This window comes from Mytilus edulis, chromosome 6 (genome assembly GCF_963676685.1).
Source record: "Mytilus edulis chromosome 6, xbMytEdul2.2, whole genome shotgun sequence".
NCBI lineage: Eukaryota > Metazoa > Mollusca > Bivalvia > Mytilida > Mytilidae > Mytilus > Mytilus edulis.
The window spans coordinates 69,244,850-69,267,367 of NC_092349.1; the positions used below are offsets into that span (position 1 = coordinate 69,244,850).

A 22,518-nucleotide genomic window follows, 5' to 3' on the forward strand; every position below is an offset into this window, starting at 1 on the left:
TGTTCAAATAAAAAAGATAGAAACGATAAAACAGTTCAAACAAAGTTTTTATAATTTCTTGTTTCTAAACTAAAAATGTAATTATCAGATGAAATTTACCTATTATAAAAATAAAAGTCCATATATTTATCTTGTACATCTGACATTAACAAAATAGTTCATGAACCTATTCTGTATGTTTTTCGCCTTTTGTTTTGCATAAAAAGTATGTATGTATATGTATATGTTATATTATTGTATATTTTGAATTATTCAGAGGGCATCAGGGGAGATTAGTATTGTACTAACTGATTTTACCCTCTTTAAATAAAGTATTTATTATTATTATTATTATAATGTGGATGGGTTAAACTTGTTATCGGGCGCCTTACCTTCATCCTTATCCTGGGGCAGTGGTGCAACATACCAAAACAAGAGATGATGAACAAATCAAAGAACAACCAAAACATATGACCAACAGCAACAAAGAGCAACAAAGAGCAACCACTAAATCATAGGCTCCTGACTTAGGCAGGCATATACAGAATGTTAAACACGTATAATGTCTGGGGTTTTTTTTATTGTGATATTTCCATCATAGAATATAGGAATTACAAAACTGAACCATGCTGAACATGAACGAAACCATGAAACTATTGAACCAAATCATGACACCGTATTTTCCATTATCTTAATTTGTGTGCAATTGTAGTTATTTTTCGGAAAACTTCAGTTTTGGTGATACCATAAAGAAATAAGAATCTATGAGTTTAAGTGTAAGTTTAAAGAGTACAAAATTAATATATATCCTTATAGATTATAGTTGAGATGACCAATGATAATTTGTTTATCGAAATTTTACCTATGACGACGTTATCAATTTCTTTGACAACAGCACGTGCACCCTTAGTTTCTATTGATAATTTTTCATATCACTCTACTGTGTTAGCAAATCAGAACTAGAGGCTCTTAAGAGCCTATCTCGCTCACCTTGGTCAATGTGCATATTAAACAAATTACACAGATGGATTCATGACAAAATTGTGTTTTGGTGATGGTTATGTGTTTGCAGATCTTTATTTACTGAAATTCTTGCTACTTTCAATTTACTCTATCTATAATATTGGCCCTTTCGTTACAGAGGAAAATATTATGTAAAAATTTACAAAAATTTACCAAATTACTGAAAATTGTTAAAAATTGAATATAAAGGGCAATAACTCCTTCAGGGGTCAACTGACCATTTTGGTCAGGTTGACTTATTTATAGATCTTACTTTGCTAAACATTATTGCTGTTTACAGTTTATCTCTATCTATAAAAGTATTCAAGATAATAACCAAAAATGGCAAAATGTCTTTAAAAATTACCTATTTGGGGACAGCAACCCAACAACCAGTTATCCAATTCATCTGAAAATTTCAGGGCGACTAGATATTAACTTGATAAACAATTTAACTGCTTGTCAGATTTGCTTGAAATACTTTAGCCTTGGTGGCCATCTTGATTGGTTGGCCGGGTCACCGCACTCATTTTTTAAACTAGATTCCCAAATTATGATTGTGGCTAAGTTTGATTAAATTTAGCCCAGTAGTTTCAGAGGAGAAGATTTTCGTAGAAGATTACAAAAAAATTGTAAATCATTTTGGTCATGTTGACTTATTTGTAGATCTGCTTTGCTAAACATTATGAGGTTTACAGTTTATCCCTATCTATAATAATATTCAAAATAATAACCAAAAAGTGCAAAATTTTCTTAAAATTACCAATTTAGTGGCAGCAACCCAACAACAGGTTCTCGATTCATCTGAAAATTTCTGGGCAGATAGATTTTGACCTGATAAACAATTAACCCCAATTTTAGATTTGCTCTAAATGCTTTGGTTTCAGAAATATAAGCCAAAATTTACATATCACCCCTATGTTATATTTTTAGCCATGGCGGTCATCTTGGTTGGTTGGCCGGGTCACCGGACACATTTTTTTAACAAGATGCCCCAATTATGATTGTGGCCAAGTTTGGTTAAATTTGACTCAGTAGTTTTAAAGGAGAAGATTTTTGTAAAAGTGAACAGACGACGACGACGACGGACGACGGACGCAAAGTGATAAGAAAAGCGCACTTGGCCCTTCGGGCCAGGTGAGCTAATAACGTAGTATAATTAAACACACATCTAATGTAATTATGTAGGAACAAGAGCAATGATTGGTCTACTAAAAGTCATATGTATTGCGTCTTGAATGCATTTACAAGGTATAGAAGTTTCATTAAAATATTAATTGGAAAACTGAGTTTCTCGATTTGTAGTAGAAAATACCTCGAGACCAAAATATGTGTAGTAATATGCATAGTCTATGGAACTCCGACCTTTTGAATATTCAGCAAACAATTTTTAGGAAATGTAGGTTTTTTTTAAATATTGAGAAATAAAGGGATCGCCTGCCAAATATTGGAATGAATATCTCACAAAAGGCAAGAAACGTTATACGTACAACTTTTTTAGGAAACGAAATAAAAATCATTAAAGAAACCTGGCTTATGATTGATTTGGTACATCAAAAGCGCGTTTTGTTTACATAAGACTCTTTGGTGATTATTGAATGAAAAGACTGAAGGTAAAATCATTACAGTTTTAAAATTTAGGGGAAGATACTACTGCTTCGAACACACTGCTGCTAGTAATCTGTAATTCTGCCAGTGGAGTCATTACATTCAAGCAATTAAGCTAAAGGATATTGGATTAAGACAAAAAGTAAACTTATATCGAAGTTCATACCAAACGTGTTGTTATTGCATGTTATTGTAACTCCATTGGAGCAATAATGTTTGCCCCACGTTGCATGTTGACACGAAGCCAAATGTCTTTCTCCTCCTGTGCAGTTTACTTTGCTCAACCATATTTTTCCATAATAATAAGTTATTGCTCCATGTTGATGCCCAAGCCTGAAAACACAATAATAACATAAGTTTTTATATTTCACATTGATTATTTAGTTGATTTAAAGTGGTAACTCATGTGAAGACTGGTGCATTTTTATTAGAGATAACATCTGAATCAACATATGTTTTATTTTTTTCAGTATTTAACTAGTTCATTAACTTAGTGTTTTAATTTGCAGTTGAAAGCAATGCCTGGAATTAAATATTTAAGACACAACAAGTTTTATCAAACCTTCATGTAATATTATGAAAATTTGACAGTAGCGTCTTCATGAACAGGAAAAAGCTTCTGAAGACAACACGACACCTACTACATTTTTTATTATCATTTTTATTCATTTCCCGACACCTCTAGACACCGACCACGAAAGATAGTTTCCGAGCAATACCAAAACTGGAAAGACACTATAACTGATTTAAAGCGATATGCACCCTCCGAAACACATTTAAACTTTATACTCTATAATGAGACTATATAGGCTTCGAGAAACGTATTTGAGTCCAGAATTGATATAAACACAAAAGCAAGGATTAACACTTCAATTGCAAAAACAATTACATATTTTGAAACCGCTCATCAGATGTCTCGAGTTTTGTGGGAGGCGCGGATTGGCTATTCAGGGCCAACGAGATGACGATCAAATTGGCAATCGAACACAAAGTTAATCTAGGTAAATATAAGGAATCATTCAAATTTCGTGCAGAGGCAGATGACATCGTCTTGGATTACCATTTTATACAATGATCTAAAAATGCATCATATATATCAAACAAAATCTCAAAATGAATTGTTATCATACATCAAGATCTCCCGCGAGTTTCATCCATAAGACAATTGCCAAGGAAGTAAAGATACAACCGCGTGGTCCACATTTCAAATATAAATGCGATGAGGTGTCAGATGCTAGTAAATAGGACCCATTCGTGCTTGTTATCTGATATTATAAGGCCGGTATTCCGGTTGCAGTTTGATTGTCAAATATTTGACTAGTTTTGGATTAGATATCCTGTTTTGTCGAGCGCCGGTAATATATCTAGTAGGATTCTTGGTTACGCGGCACAGTTCACCCGATTGCCACCAAGGACAATTTACCAATAAGCTAGACATAACCTCAATCTTGTAGTATGCTTATTTTACAATATGCCTTAAATACACTTGATGTAAGATAGCTTAAAACACCTCGGGATATTTTTAAAGTATTCTTCTAAAACAGAGTCGATGTCTCCAAAAAGTCTGACGACGAAATAAATTCGTCATCAGAACAAGGATCGATACGTAAAACAAAATAACAAAACTGAAATTTTTAGATCTTTTGTGAAACAAGATTGAGTGAAACAATAACGACCATTTCTATCATGTACGAGCCAATACTATCTTGTTTTGAGGAAATCAGCTTTAAAGTCGATCGACGCTAAAGGTATAATCAGAAAAATTACATATCTCTTTTATAGTTAGATTTCAAACCGTCCCCATTTTTTTTTTGGATATGTAAGTGGATAGAGTAGAAAACTCGAAGGGTCCAGACATGGGGTAATGCAAATTTGTAATTGTAATGCATGGTATTACATTTTTCCAAGTAATTGCATGTTATGTGTAATGCAGCAATTCTTGCATTACATTAATTGTAATTTGATGCATTACTTGAGAAAAAAAGTTGTGAAATTTCATGCATTACATTGCTTTACATGGCATTACTTTTTTCACGTTCTATATGTCTTTCACAGATTGTTGGAGATTCAGCTAAAGCAGAATTTGAGTTGTCTGGATTAATTAAGAACATAATCATTTGGATATTGCTTTTTTTTATCTAAAAAACATTACTATAAAAGTGTTTTATTGCTGTTAAAACCTCAATGAATACCTTGTCATGATTAAATAACCTAAAATTGACCATTGTCATAAATCACTAATTAGTTTGTTTGACAATCAATCTTTTCACCATTTTGACACTTGGTTATAAATTAGGCTCTATGTTTATTTTGTAATTAGGAAAGAAATTCTCAGTAAATATTTTTGATAGGAATTAATAAAACAAATGAATATTTATAAAAGTGAAGTTTACATTAGTTAAGATCAATATTAAACTTCATCTCTGTAATTTCTGTTTAGAGAAAATACAAAGATGTATACCTTGAAACCCTTATGGTGTTAAAATGTAATTGTTGAATCGAACAGACATTTTACTTGATACTTAACTTTAATATTAAGTAGATACACGGAACAGTTATTGTCTATGCTAGAATATTTTGTGACTTCATGTTGTTTTTCAAAATGTTTGATTTTTATTCACTTAATAATAACATTTCCAAATGTAATGTGTAATTCAATGCATTATTTTGCAAAATTAATTGTAATATAATGCATTACTTTGATAAATGCATGTAATTGTAATTGTAATTTAATGCATGCTTTTGTCAAAGTAATTGTAATATAATTCATTACAATGCAATGTAATTCAACGCATGCCTGCAAGGGTCTACACTCGATATTGTAGAAGGGTATTTGGTCAAATCAACACGAGATGACGAAAAGAAATTTGACAAGTTGTTTGAAAGGGCTACGACAATTGGTGAAGTTGCGCACATTGGTGGTATCAATGCACCAAGACGATGTGGGCGCCAGACCCAGCAAAGTAATGTCCCATGCCGACAATGAGGAAGAGTATTTTTGACGTGACGATTTTCTACCATTCTTTGACTCCATGATTCAGCAGTTCAATATTCTGTTTGGTGAACGAACATGTCGATGTTAGCTAGGGCATTGGCTTTAATTCCAAGCAACATTCGTCAAACATCAGATGATATTATCGAAGACATTTTCGGTTACAACAAAGTTGACAAGCCATTTCCTGACTATATTAGACAGGACTTTCGACCATGGAACGAGTTATGGCGGGACCAGACCGACAAACCGTCTACAATAATGTCTATCGTAACAGACATAAGAGTGTGTAGCATGATTTTTACAAAAATCGTTAAAGTTCTGAGATTACTTTCATTGACCAGCGTAGCATCCAATTCCACAGAAAGGGCAAACTCGACGTTAGAGTATATCGACAACTTCTCGGTCAGTATAATGAAGAAGAACGCTTACATGTCATGGTACTGTTGTATGTCAATAAAACATTGAACTTGACTATTAAAAAATCATTGACAATTTTTCTCCACGAAATACGAGGAAGATGCTTCTGGTGAACACTATTGTTTAGATGGCAGATTTGGACAATAGTCATCCCTAGAAAATCTCAATAAACATGATAAATATTTTTGTGAATTTATTTTTCATTGATAAGTGAGTAAAGTAAAACATCAATATAGATATGGAAGATGTGGTATGAGTGCCAATGTATGACAAAAAATTCGCAATGCATTCTTCAGATGCTATTAGTGATCTCTATTTCAGTAGCTGACTTGTCTAGGGAGAATTTTTCCATGTTCATTTGTTCTGAAATATCTCTCATCAAATATATGTACTTAGGTTTATATCTATCCAATCATTTTATAATAGACAATTAATTGGGAGGGATTATACGGCATCTAAAATGTCAAACCCTTTCACTTTAACTATAAAATTAACATACCCCACGTTAGAAACCGTTAGATTAGTGCATTTTACAGTATTTTTTTGTTTTGTAGCCAAAAAAGGTCATAACAAAACTTCTTAAGCTCCACTCGGCGAAATAATCTATGTTACACCCCTTCTCATAAACCCTGGATCTGCTCCTGCTATGAATAGACTGGACAATAAATAAAACTATAATGCATAGATATTAAAATGTGATTCTTTTTCAAAATGAACATTCTTTGATGGTTTATTGTTGTAATGATTCTTGTAGGACAATGTACATGTGCTAAAAACACATGTATTCATGTATGTATTTTATTAGAAAAAAACCTTTGATTAAGAAATAATTATTAGGGGTTTGAATATATCGTGATTTTACCATAGGTTAGCCCTGTATGACAAATATTTTACCCTGAGCGATAGGGAGGGGTAAAATATCAGCATAGAGGAACAACCCTTGGTAAAATCACGATATATTCAAGCCCCTATGAATTATTTCGATTCTAATAGGACAATTACGGCAATTGTTTTGGATCGAATCGCTCTAGGTTAAGGCATTATTTGCCGTTCCCATAAATAAACGCACTATTAAATTGACGTAAAAGAACGGAGCAAACTGAATAGGTGACATACTTAAACTATTTACAATAAAATATTTAGATAGGTTTGGATTAACCTAAATGACAATTGTACTTATATGTCTCATAAGTATACAAAAACTGAATTATATAACACATTTTCGCATCGTTTGTTTAAGTTTCCTTGTTTGTGATGATTTTCGGTTTCACAAGCGTGTATTTTCCCGTAAAATGCTTATATTCTGACGTCAACGTTCTATGCTGTCGGGTAGCTCATTCATAAAAAAAATCATATGACGAGGGAGTACAATCGGAACAGCCGAAACAATATATCCATATTTTACCACGGGTGTGTAAAAGCGTTTGAAGGACGTCATGTTAGAATCGGAAATAATTAATATATGTGAAACCAATATTAAAGGATGGAAATAAGCGAATTAATTTTCTTGGGTAGGAAAACAAAAAACAATTCCGACATGACCAAAAAATGTGAATGGAATGGCATCATACAGAAGTGATTAAAAATGGTCACACGAAAAGGAAAACTGTTGGTTCATATGATACCCATAATGTTACACCCATATTGGCCCAACATAGTATTCATTCACAATATGATTGGCAAAACATTTAAATGTTAGATAAAAGTTTTTTGGCCAACTTGTAACCAACTGTTGGATATGTTGTTGGCCCGATGAGCAAGTAATGTGTGGTCCAACAATGGCTGTCATCATTGGGCCAACAAAATATCCCATGTTGGACCAACAAGCATTTGTTATCTGGTATTTGATAATTTAAGATTTCAGCATACATCTTATCAATTGTATGGTCAAGTCAATATTCTATTCAGTGTTTGCAAAACATTATTTAAAAGAAATAATATATAGTGTTTTATTATTTGAATACCTGTATCCAAGCTGTCGACATGCCACTGTAGCATCAATATTGTCAAAGTCATAAGAACAAACACTTCCCCATTCGTTGTTGTGAAATATTTTAAGTTCTCCTGCATTAGTTCTGATATGTAAATCACCTTTAAAAAGACAAAAAAAACCTGTTTATTACATTTGTACATTTAAGAGTAAGAACAGAAATTGTCGTCAGAATAGCGACTGGGAAGGCTGGCATGCCTTGCTATTGACCGATGTGTTCTACTTACTAAAATATCCACCTTAGTGGGCATTGTACAATGCATGTTTATCTAGTCAACATGGTATTAACCTGAATATATACAAAATATATTTGCCACTGAATTTAATCAGTTAATCAATACACACATCTGCAAAAAAAGAATGCATAAAATAAGACACAATGTACCAGATTCATTTTTGATTTTCTAAATTTTTAGTTAGATATTTGACAATCCATGTGATAAATTAAATATGTTAATTTTAATTTCTTTAAACAAATAATCAAGGGGTAGTACAACTCTTGCCAAACATGGGGACCTCGTTTACAGGATCTATCTATCATATGTATTGTTAAATTGTTCTCGTCCTCAACATGCATATAACATTCGCCCATGGACGTTAAGTAAGCATAAATAAGTCAATCGCGATTGATCAAAAATTAATGAGAAACCCTAAAGTTTAGGAAAATATTAACACCAGTACAATTTCCTTCAAATAGAACTGATAACAATTGTATTTTGGATAAAGATGAATATTATATAATATGTAATAAAAATGCTAGATTGAAGTGAGCGATTTGTTACTTTCATGATCGAATGGTATTCCCAGTTATGTTCATGAATATAATATGTATGTGTATAGCTTTGAAATTATAAGTCTAACGACTATTTTGTCATTAACTTTATTTTTACTACTCCTTTTTTATTTACCTTGGCATTTTGGTCATACTTTTTAATAGAGAGTTAACTGACGGCATAGATCTTTTCACATATTCACATCTTTCTGTGATGTGTAAGGCTTCTACTTTTATTTCAACAACAAATAAACAAAACTGATGATACTCGTCATTGAATATTAATAAATGCGCACGATTAGGGAGTCGAATTGTCATTTCTGTCATATTCAGATATATTTTGATGGTCACATATGGAATTAAATTTTTGTATGGATAGTTTCTTTCAATCGAAATAATATTAGTGTTTCCATGATGAAGAGCATTATAGCTCCTATGAGAAGTTGACGGTTTCGACCATGATATAATATGTTTGGATATAATGTTGCTACTATTTTTGCTTTACAGTTTCCCTGTTTGAACAAGAGACTTTGTTAAACTACACTCAGAATGGATTTTTTTCCTTCAATGACAATAATTCCCATAATCCGTCGACTAATGATTTCAGTAGTAGTATTCATAATTTGTATAAATAAGATAATTATGTTCTTATCAGTATAACATGGTCCCTCTTTGTGTTTATATCTTGTAATGTAACTTGGTCTGCTTATTGTGCTTTTCCTTCAACTGTCAACAGAAAAACTACTTTTGTGAGATCTGGGTTTAGACATGTCCGGGAAAACTGGACATGAACAATGCCTATGATGGTTTGAGTTATTGTTGTAGTTGTAGAGACAGGCCGGGTTCGATTGGCATCTACTAAGGAGAGGTTCGCATTTTGGCGAGTCAGCTCTCATACAAGCTGATATAGCAGTACGCGCTGATTATATGACAACGTATCTTTCTTAGTTATTATAGCTAAATATTGAAAACATTCGAGATATTAAGTTGTTTAAGAACAGAAGCTTATATTATGTCCAAAATTATATATAATAAATGTTGATCTGGTTATGATGTTAATTTGATTATTATCTGTTTAAAGATATGTTCTTTTAATAGTTAGTTATTCGTTAGTATTTATCTTGTTCTGATAAATATAGTGTATCAAACTATAATTTGTATTATTACTTAACAACTCTGTTTGTGTACTTAATATGATGAAAACTGTCTATTCAATATAAAAATGTCATCTCGACCAATACAGAATAACTCGACCAATATTGATGTTTTTTTTGCCGTATTGGCTGTGTTCTGATCCGGCCAATAGAGGAACGTCATTAGTTTAGATCGATAGTCATGATAAACAGAGTAACACCTATGTCCTGACAGTGTCCTGACCGATATGAAAATGCCAAATACTTTTTCATTATTGAATGGATAGACTTTAAATTTGGAACCAAGCAAGATGACAGTTTGAAAAACTTGACCTTACCAACTTCGAACGTGTCCTGACGATTGTACTGACAGATTTGAAAATGCTAAATACGTTTTTTTATTATTGTATGGGTTGAATTTAAATTTGGAACCAAGCAAGATAAAAACATTTTTGAAATTAAAACAAGACAAAAATTTAAAGACAAATTTGGAAGAGTTAGAGTTAGAAAAACTTAACCTGACCAACTTCGACCGTGCCCTGACGATTGTACTGACAGATATGAAAATGCTTAATACTTTTTGTTATTATTGAATGGGTTGCATCTAAATTGGGAACTAAGGAAGATGACAACATTTCTGAAATCAATACAAGAAAAACATTTGAAAGAAATATGCTTTAGAGTTAGAAGACTTGTTCTGACCAATTTTTACTGTTGTAGTCTTATGTTCTGACCGACATGAAAATACTAAATACTTTTTTATTTCAAAAGTATTTAATTCAAATTTGAAATTAAGCAAGTTAATTACATTTATTTCAGTGTCATTCTTTAAAAATATAGAAAAACATTTAAGGTTTGAAACCTTGACCTGACCAACATCGGCTATGCCATGACTAATGTACTGAGCAATATAAAAATGCTAAATACATTTTTATTTTGGGTATGATTGACATCTTTTTTTATACAAGTCCAACTCTCAAATTTGTTATATACCATGAAAAAATTGATAAATCAATATTTCAAAGGTAAATAACAACTTGACATGACCACCCTCAACTTTGATAAACCTAAATGTAATACACAAACAAAAAGGTTATAAGGTCGTACGGTATATTATCATTAAAATTGTTAAATATATCCTATTCATTAAACACAATATCCAAAGCAAATACATTTTGTTAAATAAAAAACATGGGGAAATAGGATTACCCCCCCCCCCCCCCCCTTTTTTTACATTTAAACTATGATTTGTTAATTTGACTAGGTGCAAGCAAGTCAGAATTTAATTGTATAGTATGCATATCCTTGGTGCAAGTTATGAAACTAATTACTGAATTATTAAACCCAATTGAATATTATAGTGTTTATAGATGTTTCCCTCTAGCTGCAAACTTCCCGCAAACATTTCATTTTTTTTTTTTTTGTTGCAAGATTGCGGCAAGTTTGCAGAAACATCTTTATTTGCAGTGATATTGTAAGAAAATTATGATAAGGAAGAATGTTGGCCGCAAGATTGCAGAAAACTTTGACCATTCTAAATGTTTGCCAGAACATTACAAGAATTTCAATATATTCTGAATCGGCATGCCTAGTTGGCACTTCCTGGAGGCTAACAATTTGTAATTATGGGCTAGGTTATGTTGATTTTGTTTGAAACATGTTACATATAAGATATTAAGGAAGCATTTTGGTTCAATTACATAGGATATTCAATATGTAATTTTATAAGTACAAATTATTTATAGATTGTCTTACGTTTGAATAACTGGTTAATTGTATACTGTTTAATAAAGTTAAGTTCAATTCTGTTACGCAATTATATCCTAGTTTTATGCTCAATACACATTTTGCTTAAAACCGGTACTTGATATTATTTTAGAATGACCACTACCCCCTTTTTCCAAAAATCAAATGCATGACGATTGTATTTATTTCCTTAAATCTTATAAGTTTGCATGATGTATTCTTTCAATGACTGTTTGTATACAGACGGGTATTTTGTTTTTAATTTTGATGTGTAATTTGTAAGAGATAAATTAGATGTGTTCACATATAACATTGGTAAATGTGCAGTTCCTACAAGTTTGCCGCAAATTTTAACAGACAATTGCGTCAAATCCAATGCATAATTATGTTTGCTGCAAGTTTGTCGCAACCTTCATTTGCATGGTAAAATGGTTGCGGCAAGTTTGCAGCAAATGTTTGTCAAAAGGTTTATTTTTTGGTAAGGGGAAATCTTTATAACTGAACAAAATAATTCACTTTAGTGGAAAATTGTTCAAACGTTAATTAAGCTCAAATCAAAAATTGTTTGCTAGCCCCTGTTTGTGATAAGTGTAAGAAAACACTGGTTAATTTCCCAAACATTTTATCATAATGTTGGAATATTATAATTCATTTTTCACATATAGTAGTTTGAAGTTCAGGAAAAAAAGTGTTGGTAATCGTGTTCGTTTTTGTGTTAGAGCCTATTGTATATTGTGTGTGTTTGTATCACAGCATAAATTTACTTGTCTTTACATAATCAAGTAATGCAATTATTAAGGCAATGTGTCGGCTTCATTTGAAATTCTGACATAATTACATTACTATATACCATATTAAAACAATAAATCCTTTAAAACGTAGCGGTCAATGCTGTTGTATGTAGCTTAGATGATGCGGACAAGAATTTGAAACAGTGTATTCCTGACAGCCGAACGACTACAGGTGTCAAATAAAACGTGTGTTTTGTATACCTGAATAATTTCACACTCACATTATAAATAGACAGAATACTTTTTATATGATATGTTACCATAATTCAAAATTTAAAGGAAATGCACTATTTGCACTATCATAATAAGTTGCCTTTTTAAATCATCTTAAAGCCTGTAATTCAGTGGATTTCGTTTGTTTATGTGTTACATATTTGTTTTTCGTTCATTTTTTTACATAAATAAGGCCGTTAGTTTTCTCATTTAAATTGTTTTACATTGTCTTATCGGGGCCTATTATAGCTGACTATGCGGTATGGGCTTTGCTCATTGTTGAAGGCCGTACGGTGACCTATAGTTGTTAATGTCTGTGTCATTTTGGTCTTTTGTGGATAGTTGTCTCATTGGCAATCATACCACATCTTCTTTTTTATATATTAACCTGATAAAGCCTGAGGTATTTAACAACTTTGACTTCCCAAGAGGGCCTTCCTTGCATGGTCGGGGAATCTTGTACCTGGAAACTTGAAATGTGATGATATTTAGAAAAGTAAGAAAGGTTTTATATATTTATTATTATAAATCATGAATGTCTTTCATAATCGAATAACAATGCAAAAGCAATTGTTCAGAGAACAATTAAAGGTCTTGAATATAGCAAAATTCGGTTTCAAAATGTAATTTCGTCAAATGACAGTTTATTGGACATTGATTCCCAACATATATGGTTTCTATACAATATTGTTTTTTAAAGGGAGATAGTTTGGTACTTCCGGTTCACAAAATGTTACTTCTGGTATTATTTTAATGTTTACTTGACACTCATTCCAAAGATATCACGTTTTATATACTTTAATATTAATAGAGTACAAAAAAGCCCTACTTCCGTTTTACACTTCCGGTTGGATTTTTCAATGTTAAATGTCTTGAATCCGAATGCAAAATATCCCATGGCTTTATCATGTATACATATGAGGTAAGAGGAAAGGTCAAAATCTAGAACGTCAAATTAACCTATCACCTTGAGTTTAATTTCAAAGTAATCAATAAAGGACCTCAAATCAAAAGGCCCTAGGTTTTAATTATATTTGGTTCATGATTTATATATCCATACACATATTTTGAAATACAATTGCGTAGAAAACTCTATTTTAATGTAAGCGTCCCTTTAAACCATGTTGTATGTGTTACGACATGTCGCAACTAACAATTAATTAAAGAATATGTTGTCAATATCTTATATTGTGTTTGAAAAGAGTTGAAAATAAGTTAAAATCCAAATTTAGAAATAACCTTGACCTTTAACCTCTACCCTGTTTTCTTTTTTTTTACCAAGGACCTTAAATCAGAAGACAGTAAACCACGTTCGCGCCCATTCACATTCTCAATCTTGTACTTTCGCACCCTCCGCGATATCACGGTTGTGTTCTAGTATATATAATAAATATTAAAAGCAAGGAACATAAGCTCTTAATTAGAGCTCTTTAAGGATTATGTATCCTTTTGCTAAACATGGAAGTTTCCTAGAAAGTCCAGCATTTCCTTTGTACTCTACATTTCGTAATTATCAGTCAGGGGCGTTACTTAAACAAGTAACTTTTTTTAGTTACTTATATAGGTAATTTTTGTTTTAAAAAAATTTAAATTACTCAATAGAGTTATTTTAAATTTCAATAAAAGCAGGGACCAAATGTAGTTTTCATGAATTTGTACATCATTTTATATCATAAATTTAGGAATTTGTAAGATTAAAACATAAACAAGGGGAAATAACTCTCATATGGAGTTTCTGGATCGCTTCGGGCAAAATTATTTTTATGATCCTAAGGATATAAATAAAGGCAACAGTAGTATACCAAAATTCATAAATCGATAGAGAAAAAAACAAATCCGGGTTACAAACTAAATTTGAGGGAAACGTATCGACGTATATAACGAGCAAATTGGTGACATACATTTGTCATAATCTTTTACGGTTGCGCAGGAAATGCGTACACAAGAAAAAATAGTGGGGAGATAACTCTTACAATAAAAAGTTTTCGGCTAAACAGGGTCAGTTTCAAACGCGCAATAACTATTCGATATCATATGATTAAATCTAAGCAACATCTTGCGAAACCACAGAGCACCGCTGTGGTGGAAGAAGAAAAATAATAATCAGAAGAAGAAAACCAATAGGTTTTTCAACAGAAAAGTGGACAGACCTAAAATAAATCAAATAACCATACGTGGAGATAAAATTATGAACCTGTTCAAGGAGACAAGTAACGCATTGATTCAATAAACTTTTGTGAATTGAAACATAGTAAAAAGGGATGTCACTCTTGTGAACAAATGACACATCAAAATTATGAATTAACACAACATGTGTGCTGTACCTTCAATGAAGATTCTAAGTTATCAATATCACCATCAGTTGTTAATCTAAAGGATAGTTACAGCTAACGAATACTAACTCACAGTAAAATAAAATGTTTGAAATTTTTTCTTAAACCTTCACAGAAAATGTTCGAAATACTAATAGATCATGTTTCACGTGTTTATAGATTGATATGCTATAGTCGTTAAACATTATTTGCATTTAATAGTAAACGACACAATACAGATCATTTGCTTGAATTTACTTACCCAAATAAAGATTTAATTAAAGCCTCACCCATTTTGGTATTGTTAACTATTTCTAACCTTGCCTTTTTTTTTTTAATGTTATCACACAAGATTCGACTAAATACCCATATCCCTAAATATCGTCAGGTAAATACCCTAGGTAACGTAGGACAAACTGACACTGATTGCTGTTAATCACAAAATCACTTAATAAACATTGATGTTGGTTAAAGGCAAAACAAATCAAATTCACAGGGAATACAAAGTAAAGGAGGAAAGTTAACAAATGCTGATAAAATATAGAAATATGCAGGACTGGTCTATATCTGTCATATGTGGTATTCCTGACTATGTATATGCAATGTCAATCTTCTCCATTTAAAACTTGACAACTACAAGTCAAATTCAATCAAAACTTAAATGACATTTTCTGCCATTCCGAACTTTATGACGGATTTTATTATAGAGGGCAAATATTACCTTAAAAAATATAACTTATAGACTTGGAACATTCTATATCGTGGTTTCATTTGCTTATATCTCCCTGTTCAGTTGTTCCGTTATTTTTGTATCAAGACTTTGAGGCGAAGACATAACTTACCAGTGACTTCACATAGTCTGAGGAGATGTTATGTGTAATGTCACCATATGTGTGAGGAGACATTATCAAGCTTACTTTTGTGAAACGTATATTGTTCAATTGTGAGGAAAAGACATAGAACGATAAACAGATTATCGATTTTTTGGCGTTAAGTTAGAGTGAAATATTAATAAATAGAGAACCAAATAATCTTTCATATACATCGGAAACTCTGAAATCGGTTCGAATAGGATCACAATTTTTTACGACTTGATTTTATTGATGATCGAAAACATCTGTTATCATCCATATGGTCATAATTATAAATTCACTGTTTAAAAAATTTAAATTTCTTGAAATACTTAGGCTTTTTAACCTTCGGAATCGATTACCTTAGTTGTATTTTAGGAACTTATGTTCACCAATGCTCCTCAACTTTGTACTCTATTTGGCCTTTTTTCAGCTTGTTTTGATTCAAGTGTCACTGTCTCTTGTAGATGAAACGCGCATCTGGCGTAAATACAAAATAGTATAATTTATGCCCGTCTAATAAGTTCGACCTTATAGGTTTTTATTAAGTCATTTCCAATAATTCAATATTAAGTTGGTATGTGCTCTCCATGTGTGTGCAAGGGCTCAAGTATAGTATATGTTTAAGTAAATCCAGCTAAATCATTTCGCTGGTATTTTTAAGTAACTACGGTCTTATATGATTTCTGATTTATTAAGTCATTTCTACATGTGTGTGGTTAAAATCTTTACATGTGTGTGTTATAATTGTTTGCCGTCTTTGAGAATGAAACTACACATATTTGTTTTACTAAAAAGACGGTAAAGAATGAATATTTGTTTGCAACATCAACATATCTCTGTTTCATTGACATTCATACCACTTTATCTATGTTTTCTCTTACAGCAGGTAATATTGTATGAACTTAAAGTTGCAAACTGTAAACAGTATTGGAAGACCATCAATATGCTAATTAAAAGCGACAGACCAACTCATGATATTCCTCCGCTAAGAGACCCGGATCATAACTTTAACCTTGCGTATGAAAGAACAGAAAAGTCTGAGATTTTAAATAAATATTTTTGTTCTATTTCTAATATAAATGATGCTAATAAAAATTTACCGGAATTTGATGATCGCTGTCATGATTTTCTTTCGCAGATAATTGTTAGTGAACAAGATGTACTTGATATTATTTCCACGCTTGATCCAAATAAAGCGGTAGGACCAGATATTGTTAGCAACAGAATGTTACTTGCTGTTAGAAATGAAATTTCAAAACCATTATGTTTACTTTTTAATAAATCACTTCATGAGAGAGTATTTCCCGATCAATGGAAAATTGCATATGTTATTCCCTTATTCAAAAGTGGTGACAAATCACTTCCTTCTAACTACAGGCCTGTCTCCTTATTGTCATGTGTGAGTAAATTATTAGAAAAAATTGTTTTCAAAAATATTTTTAACCATTTACATGAAAATAAACTGTTGTATAAGTATCAATCTGGATTTATTCCAGGATATTCCACTACGCACCAATTAATTGAACTTTACAACAAAATTTTATTGGCGCTAAATGATAAGCTAGTTACTAGCATTACATTTGCAGATATAAGTAAAGCTTTTGATACGGTTTGGATTAAGGCTTTACTATACAAACTTGAAAAATATGGTATAAAGGGAGACTTGCTGTGTTGGTTAAAAAGCTACCTATGTAGCCGATCTCAGAAAGTTGTCTTAAAAGATTCACTTTCAAAATTTGGAAAATTAAACGCCGGTGTGCCTCAGGGTTCGGTATTAGGACCGTTATTGTTTTTGATATATATTAATGATATAGCTGATGGTTTTTCTGGATTTGGGAGGCTTTTTGCAGATGACACTTCAATAGGTCATACTGCTCCTAATGAATCGATCTTAAGAAATTTAATCAGCACAGATCTTGTTTATTTAAATGCGTGGTCAAACAGATGGCTAGTGAAGTTTAACCCAAATAAAACAGATATTATGATATTCAGTATGAAAACTATACAAAGTAATTTTTCTTTTGATTTTGATGGCACTACATTAGAGCCAGTTCATACGCATAAACATCTTGGTGTCATATTTAGTAGTGATTGTAAATGGAGTAAGCATGTTGATAAGCTGATAGAAAAAACTTCGAAGCAGCTTAATGTTTTACGAAAACTAAAATTTAGACTTAAGAGGGAATATTTGGAAAAAATTTATATGACTTTTATTCGGCCAATTTTGGAGTATTCGTCAGAAGTATGGGATAACTGTGGACAAACAAATTCTGATCGGTTGGAAAATATCCAAATCGAGGCTGCTCGAATAGTTACGGGATTAACAAGTTACGCTAGCCGGAACAGTATCTATTTGGAGACGGGATGGGAAAAATTAAGCGTCAGACGGGAGGTTAAAAAATTATCTATGTTTTATAAGATTATAAATAACCAAGCGCCAGATTATTTACACGATTTGGTTCCGGATTTTGTATCAGATATTTGTAATTATAATTTGCGTAACAGTCAAAATATTACTATTCCCGTAAATCGTTTATCAGCTTATCAACAGTCTTATTTCCCGTCATCTATTGCACTGTGGAACTCTTTAGACTTAAGTATAAGACATATTCCTACATTTTCCTTTTTTAAATTAAACTTGCACAAACTATACTATAGAAATAATAAATCTCCGAGATTTGGTTCTTTAGGAGATCGTTTGTATTCTGTTTTACACACAAGGCTGCGTAACAGATGTAGCGCACTGCGTGCTGACTTGTTCAAAGCAAATTTGATACAAAATGCATATTGTGCATGTGGTTTTATGAATGAAAATGTTGAACACTATCTATTATATTGTATTAATTTTTCAGCTCAGAGAAATCTGATGTTAAACGAAATTAATGTCTTAAATGTAAATATTACTATAGATTTATTATTATTTGGTGATCATGCTTTAAGTACTGAAGAAAATGATAATATTTGTTTATCTGTTCAAAGGTATATAAAAAATACCAAACGTTTTTCTCTGCATTGACAACCTTAATTCTGTTTACAACACATGTGATTAAAGATATTTCTATATACATGTAATGACAATAATCGAATGATCTTGGTGAATATTTACTGTTATGTTTTGTTATCAATAACGATTCAATGGATTTTAACGAAAGAATATAAGAATAAGTTTCAAATCTATACTTACCATTGTGCAGCATACATCCTTTTCGTAAACTTGGATTATATGTTAAGATCCCATGCTTTATCATGAGAAAAACACACACACTTATTTAAGTTATGTCCACAAGAACAAAATTTGCGCATAGGTAATTCCACTAACCATTCGGTGTGTTTGTGTCGTATTTATACAGTAAAAAGATGCACTCGATTAAAATCCATTGATTCGCTTCAAAAAGTTTCCTTTTGTTTTCATATCTTTATTCTTAAACTATTTATTAGTATGAAATATTTGATGTGTTCATTAATTATTGTGTATATTTTGTTTTTGTTTTGGAGAAGACGTTACTAAGTTGTAAAACTTGTGTCTGATCCTTTTGTCATTTTGAACAATAAAATATGTTTAAACTATTGTATTTCTTAAACAGTCATAAATTAGTTCATATTTTCCATGGTCATGTAATTTTTGCTTATCAGTCAGTTGCTCTTTGTCCAAACAATTCCTATGAATTGCTATTTAAGTTTTGGAATTCTTCTATATACGTTTAGATTCTTGGTCATAAATGTAACGCGACAAAAACTGTACTATTCTGTCCGAAAACGACACTTTCAGTTCGTCAATAATTCTCTTTGCTCCCCAATTTTGATGTTCTTCTTTGGCCTTCGCAATCTGTACAATGTGAGGCATATCCGCCCAAAACGCTTGAAATACCTTTTATCCGCTAATTAGACATAGTGTATCCCTCATTTGGAATAGTGTCCTGCTCCGCCATCATTCCTGTTATGCAGTGATATAGATTTGAGCCAAAAATGGCCATAGATTTGAGTAAATAAAGGAAATAGATTTGAGATAATACAGGACATAGATTTGAGACAATGGACATAAATTTGGAACGTCTATGACACAATACTTAAAAGGACATAAATTTGCGGAAAGGACATAGATTTGAGGCCGGACATAGATTTGAGGCTGTAAAATTTGAGATTTAAAATCGTAATGAGTTATAAAATTAAAGTGCTTTTTTTCATTGCATTATATTTTGGAACCAAGTTTAATTTTGCATCCTAAAATCATTGAACAAGGGACAAAAAAGTCTATATTATTTTATCATGCTTTGAAATGGCAATTAAAAAAAGTATAGTTATATTCAGTTAATATTGTCATTTTCAAACAAATATGTGTTGCGTGTCTGCATTCGAGGAATAATACCTGTTAAATTTCGAATAATTTATAATAGTTAAATTGCTTTGATTTAAGAAAAAATTAAAAAGCCAATGCTCACCCTCATTGCCGTTGAAACATTTTATTCCTACGTCGGAGGAGTGAGAATAATAACTCAGACCCCAATTACTATGTGAACAATCAGTCAAAGTGCGTTCATTCCCAATGCAATTCATTTGATAAATCCAGATTCTGCCAGTACCAGCATCTACGTTGTTTCCCAATGACATCCCATAACTGTAAAATTGCAAATATCATAAAGTAAATCCGAATCGAAAATAAAATTTTGAATCATTACGGACTTGAATTATAGTTTAAGTTAATAAAGCCTTATACATACCCTATGAAAACAAATTTCCATTGAAAATTTCTAATGCCCTGAACTTTTTAATATTGTTTCACTACTGTGAGAATACCCATTAAAAGCCATGAACTATACCCATTAAATTAGGTCTATCAAGTACGATTACATTTAATGGGGTAAATTTCCATTAAATTGATTGTTTTGCCATTACAAAAAATGAATATCAACCCTTAAATAAAGCAATGAAACTTGGAATAATGGCCATTAATTATGAGCACTAAATTTCTTCATACATATATAATGGGCATGCATTTACCAGATAATGCGCGTCATTAAATTTTACCATGGACACTAAATATAATGGCCATTAATTTCTATTTTATACAGTTAATGGGCATGAATTCTGTTTTCAAAATTTTAATGTGCATTAAATGTAACCGTTATTAATAGCACCATTATTTCTATGGGATTTTTAAGGCCCTTCCTGCATTTTAATGGCAAATTAAAACGACTAGATAGTCATGATAATGGGCATTTAGAAGTAACCATTTAATTTGGCATGTTAAAGTAATGGTCCATCTTTAAAAGAATGTAATGGCTAATATCATTTTAATAGATGGATCATTTGTTTTTTTTTTTTTTGGCTGGTTTGTACTTTAATGGTGTGTTTGTATTTTAATGGTCAGATAACTCTTTACAAGCCGCCAATTAAACACTTTAATGTCTTGATGATTCACACGATTTGCAGATGCAGATGATCATGAAACCTGCTAGTCCAAATAATTATGACGTCTTGGAAGGCTATTTAATTTTTTTGTTTTGACGCCTTCAGTTCGAAAAAAAAATAATAGCCTTTCAAGACGTCATGATTATTTGGACTAGAAACCTGCCAGAAAAATATATACACCATACAATCATTTCATTAAGTAAATATAATTTATGTATGTCTTAGAGCCGTTACAGAATTATTTGTAGGGTGGTTAGGGTCGGTAGGCACCCCATAATTAATTGTAGGGATGGGTTGGGTTTGAAGGCTCTTCTATTGGAATTTGATTAGTGGTGGTTATTTTTTAAGATAACCTGAGCAATTAATGGAAATATATATCCAATAACAAATGTATGCATGCTATCCAATATTTTTTATAGTGCCGTCCGATTCCTCCCTCCCCCTTTAGCATTTATTTCTGGAATAGCCCTTATAGTTCAAAATGTATCTGAATAGAAGACCACACTTGTAAAGAAATAAAAATAACATTGAACAATGAAACATGAAATTCAGGTCACATCAGATGATTACTGTCAGACAAAACTGACTGAATGCTGACATTATCTTAGAAATAGACCAAAACACAAAAAAATTGAAAAACCCAAGTTTGACCACTGTAACATGAAAAAATCATCAACGTCAGATGACACTAAGCCTGCCAGTGAAAACTTAAACTTGTTCGCAGATCCATAAAATGAAGTCGAGGTCAAGAGTAAACTGTCTGACAGGAATGAAAACCTTGCAAATAATTATGACGTCTTGAAAAGCTATTTTAATCTTTTTCTGGGACGCCTTTCGACGGCGTTGAAGTCATTTTTAACGTCAGCACGTTTAGAGCTAGTCCAAATAATTATGACGTCTTGAAAGGCTATCATAATTTTTTTCTTTGACGCCTTACGTCGAAGTAAGGCGTCAAAGAAAAAAATTATAATAGCCTTTCAAGACGTCATAATTATTTGGACTAGTTTAGAGCAAATTTTGGGGGGCACTTTGAGACCCAACTTTAACATGGTGTAATCTTCATTTCCGGCTAATAATTTTACATAATTACAAAGTCCTACCTTTTTTGTGCTTATTGATGCAAAATATTTCCAGAAATATCCAAAAGAAATGATATAATAAGATACGATTCCATACACCTTATCGCTATTTGTCCGCCATTACTGGATATCACACAGGTTCCCGTAAATTTTTGACGTCACAAAACAAAATGTCTGACGCCACAACGGAAAAGTGATTGTTGTATGCGTCAAAATGT

General features: G+C 31.8%; 1 protein-coding gene across 1 annotated transcript in view; it reads right to left on the reverse strand.

The window, feature by feature from the left end:
• Window positions 1-22,518, reverse strand: part of LOC139526574 (scavenger receptor cysteine-rich type 1 protein M160-like) — a 76,815-nt gene that overhangs the window by 21,970 nt on the left and 32,327 nt on the right. Inside the window, exons 7-9 of the mRNA XM_071321732.1 lie at window positions 20,252-20,427; window positions 7,966-8,092; window positions 2,756-2,922 (exon numbers count right to left, since the gene is read on the reverse strand). Coding sequence (XP_071177833.1) covers window positions 2,756-2,922; window positions 7,966-8,092; window positions 20,252-20,427 — 470 coding nt within the window. The remainder of the gene's footprint in view (window positions 1-2,755; window positions 2,923-7,965; window positions 8,093-20,251; window positions 20,428-22,518) is intronic.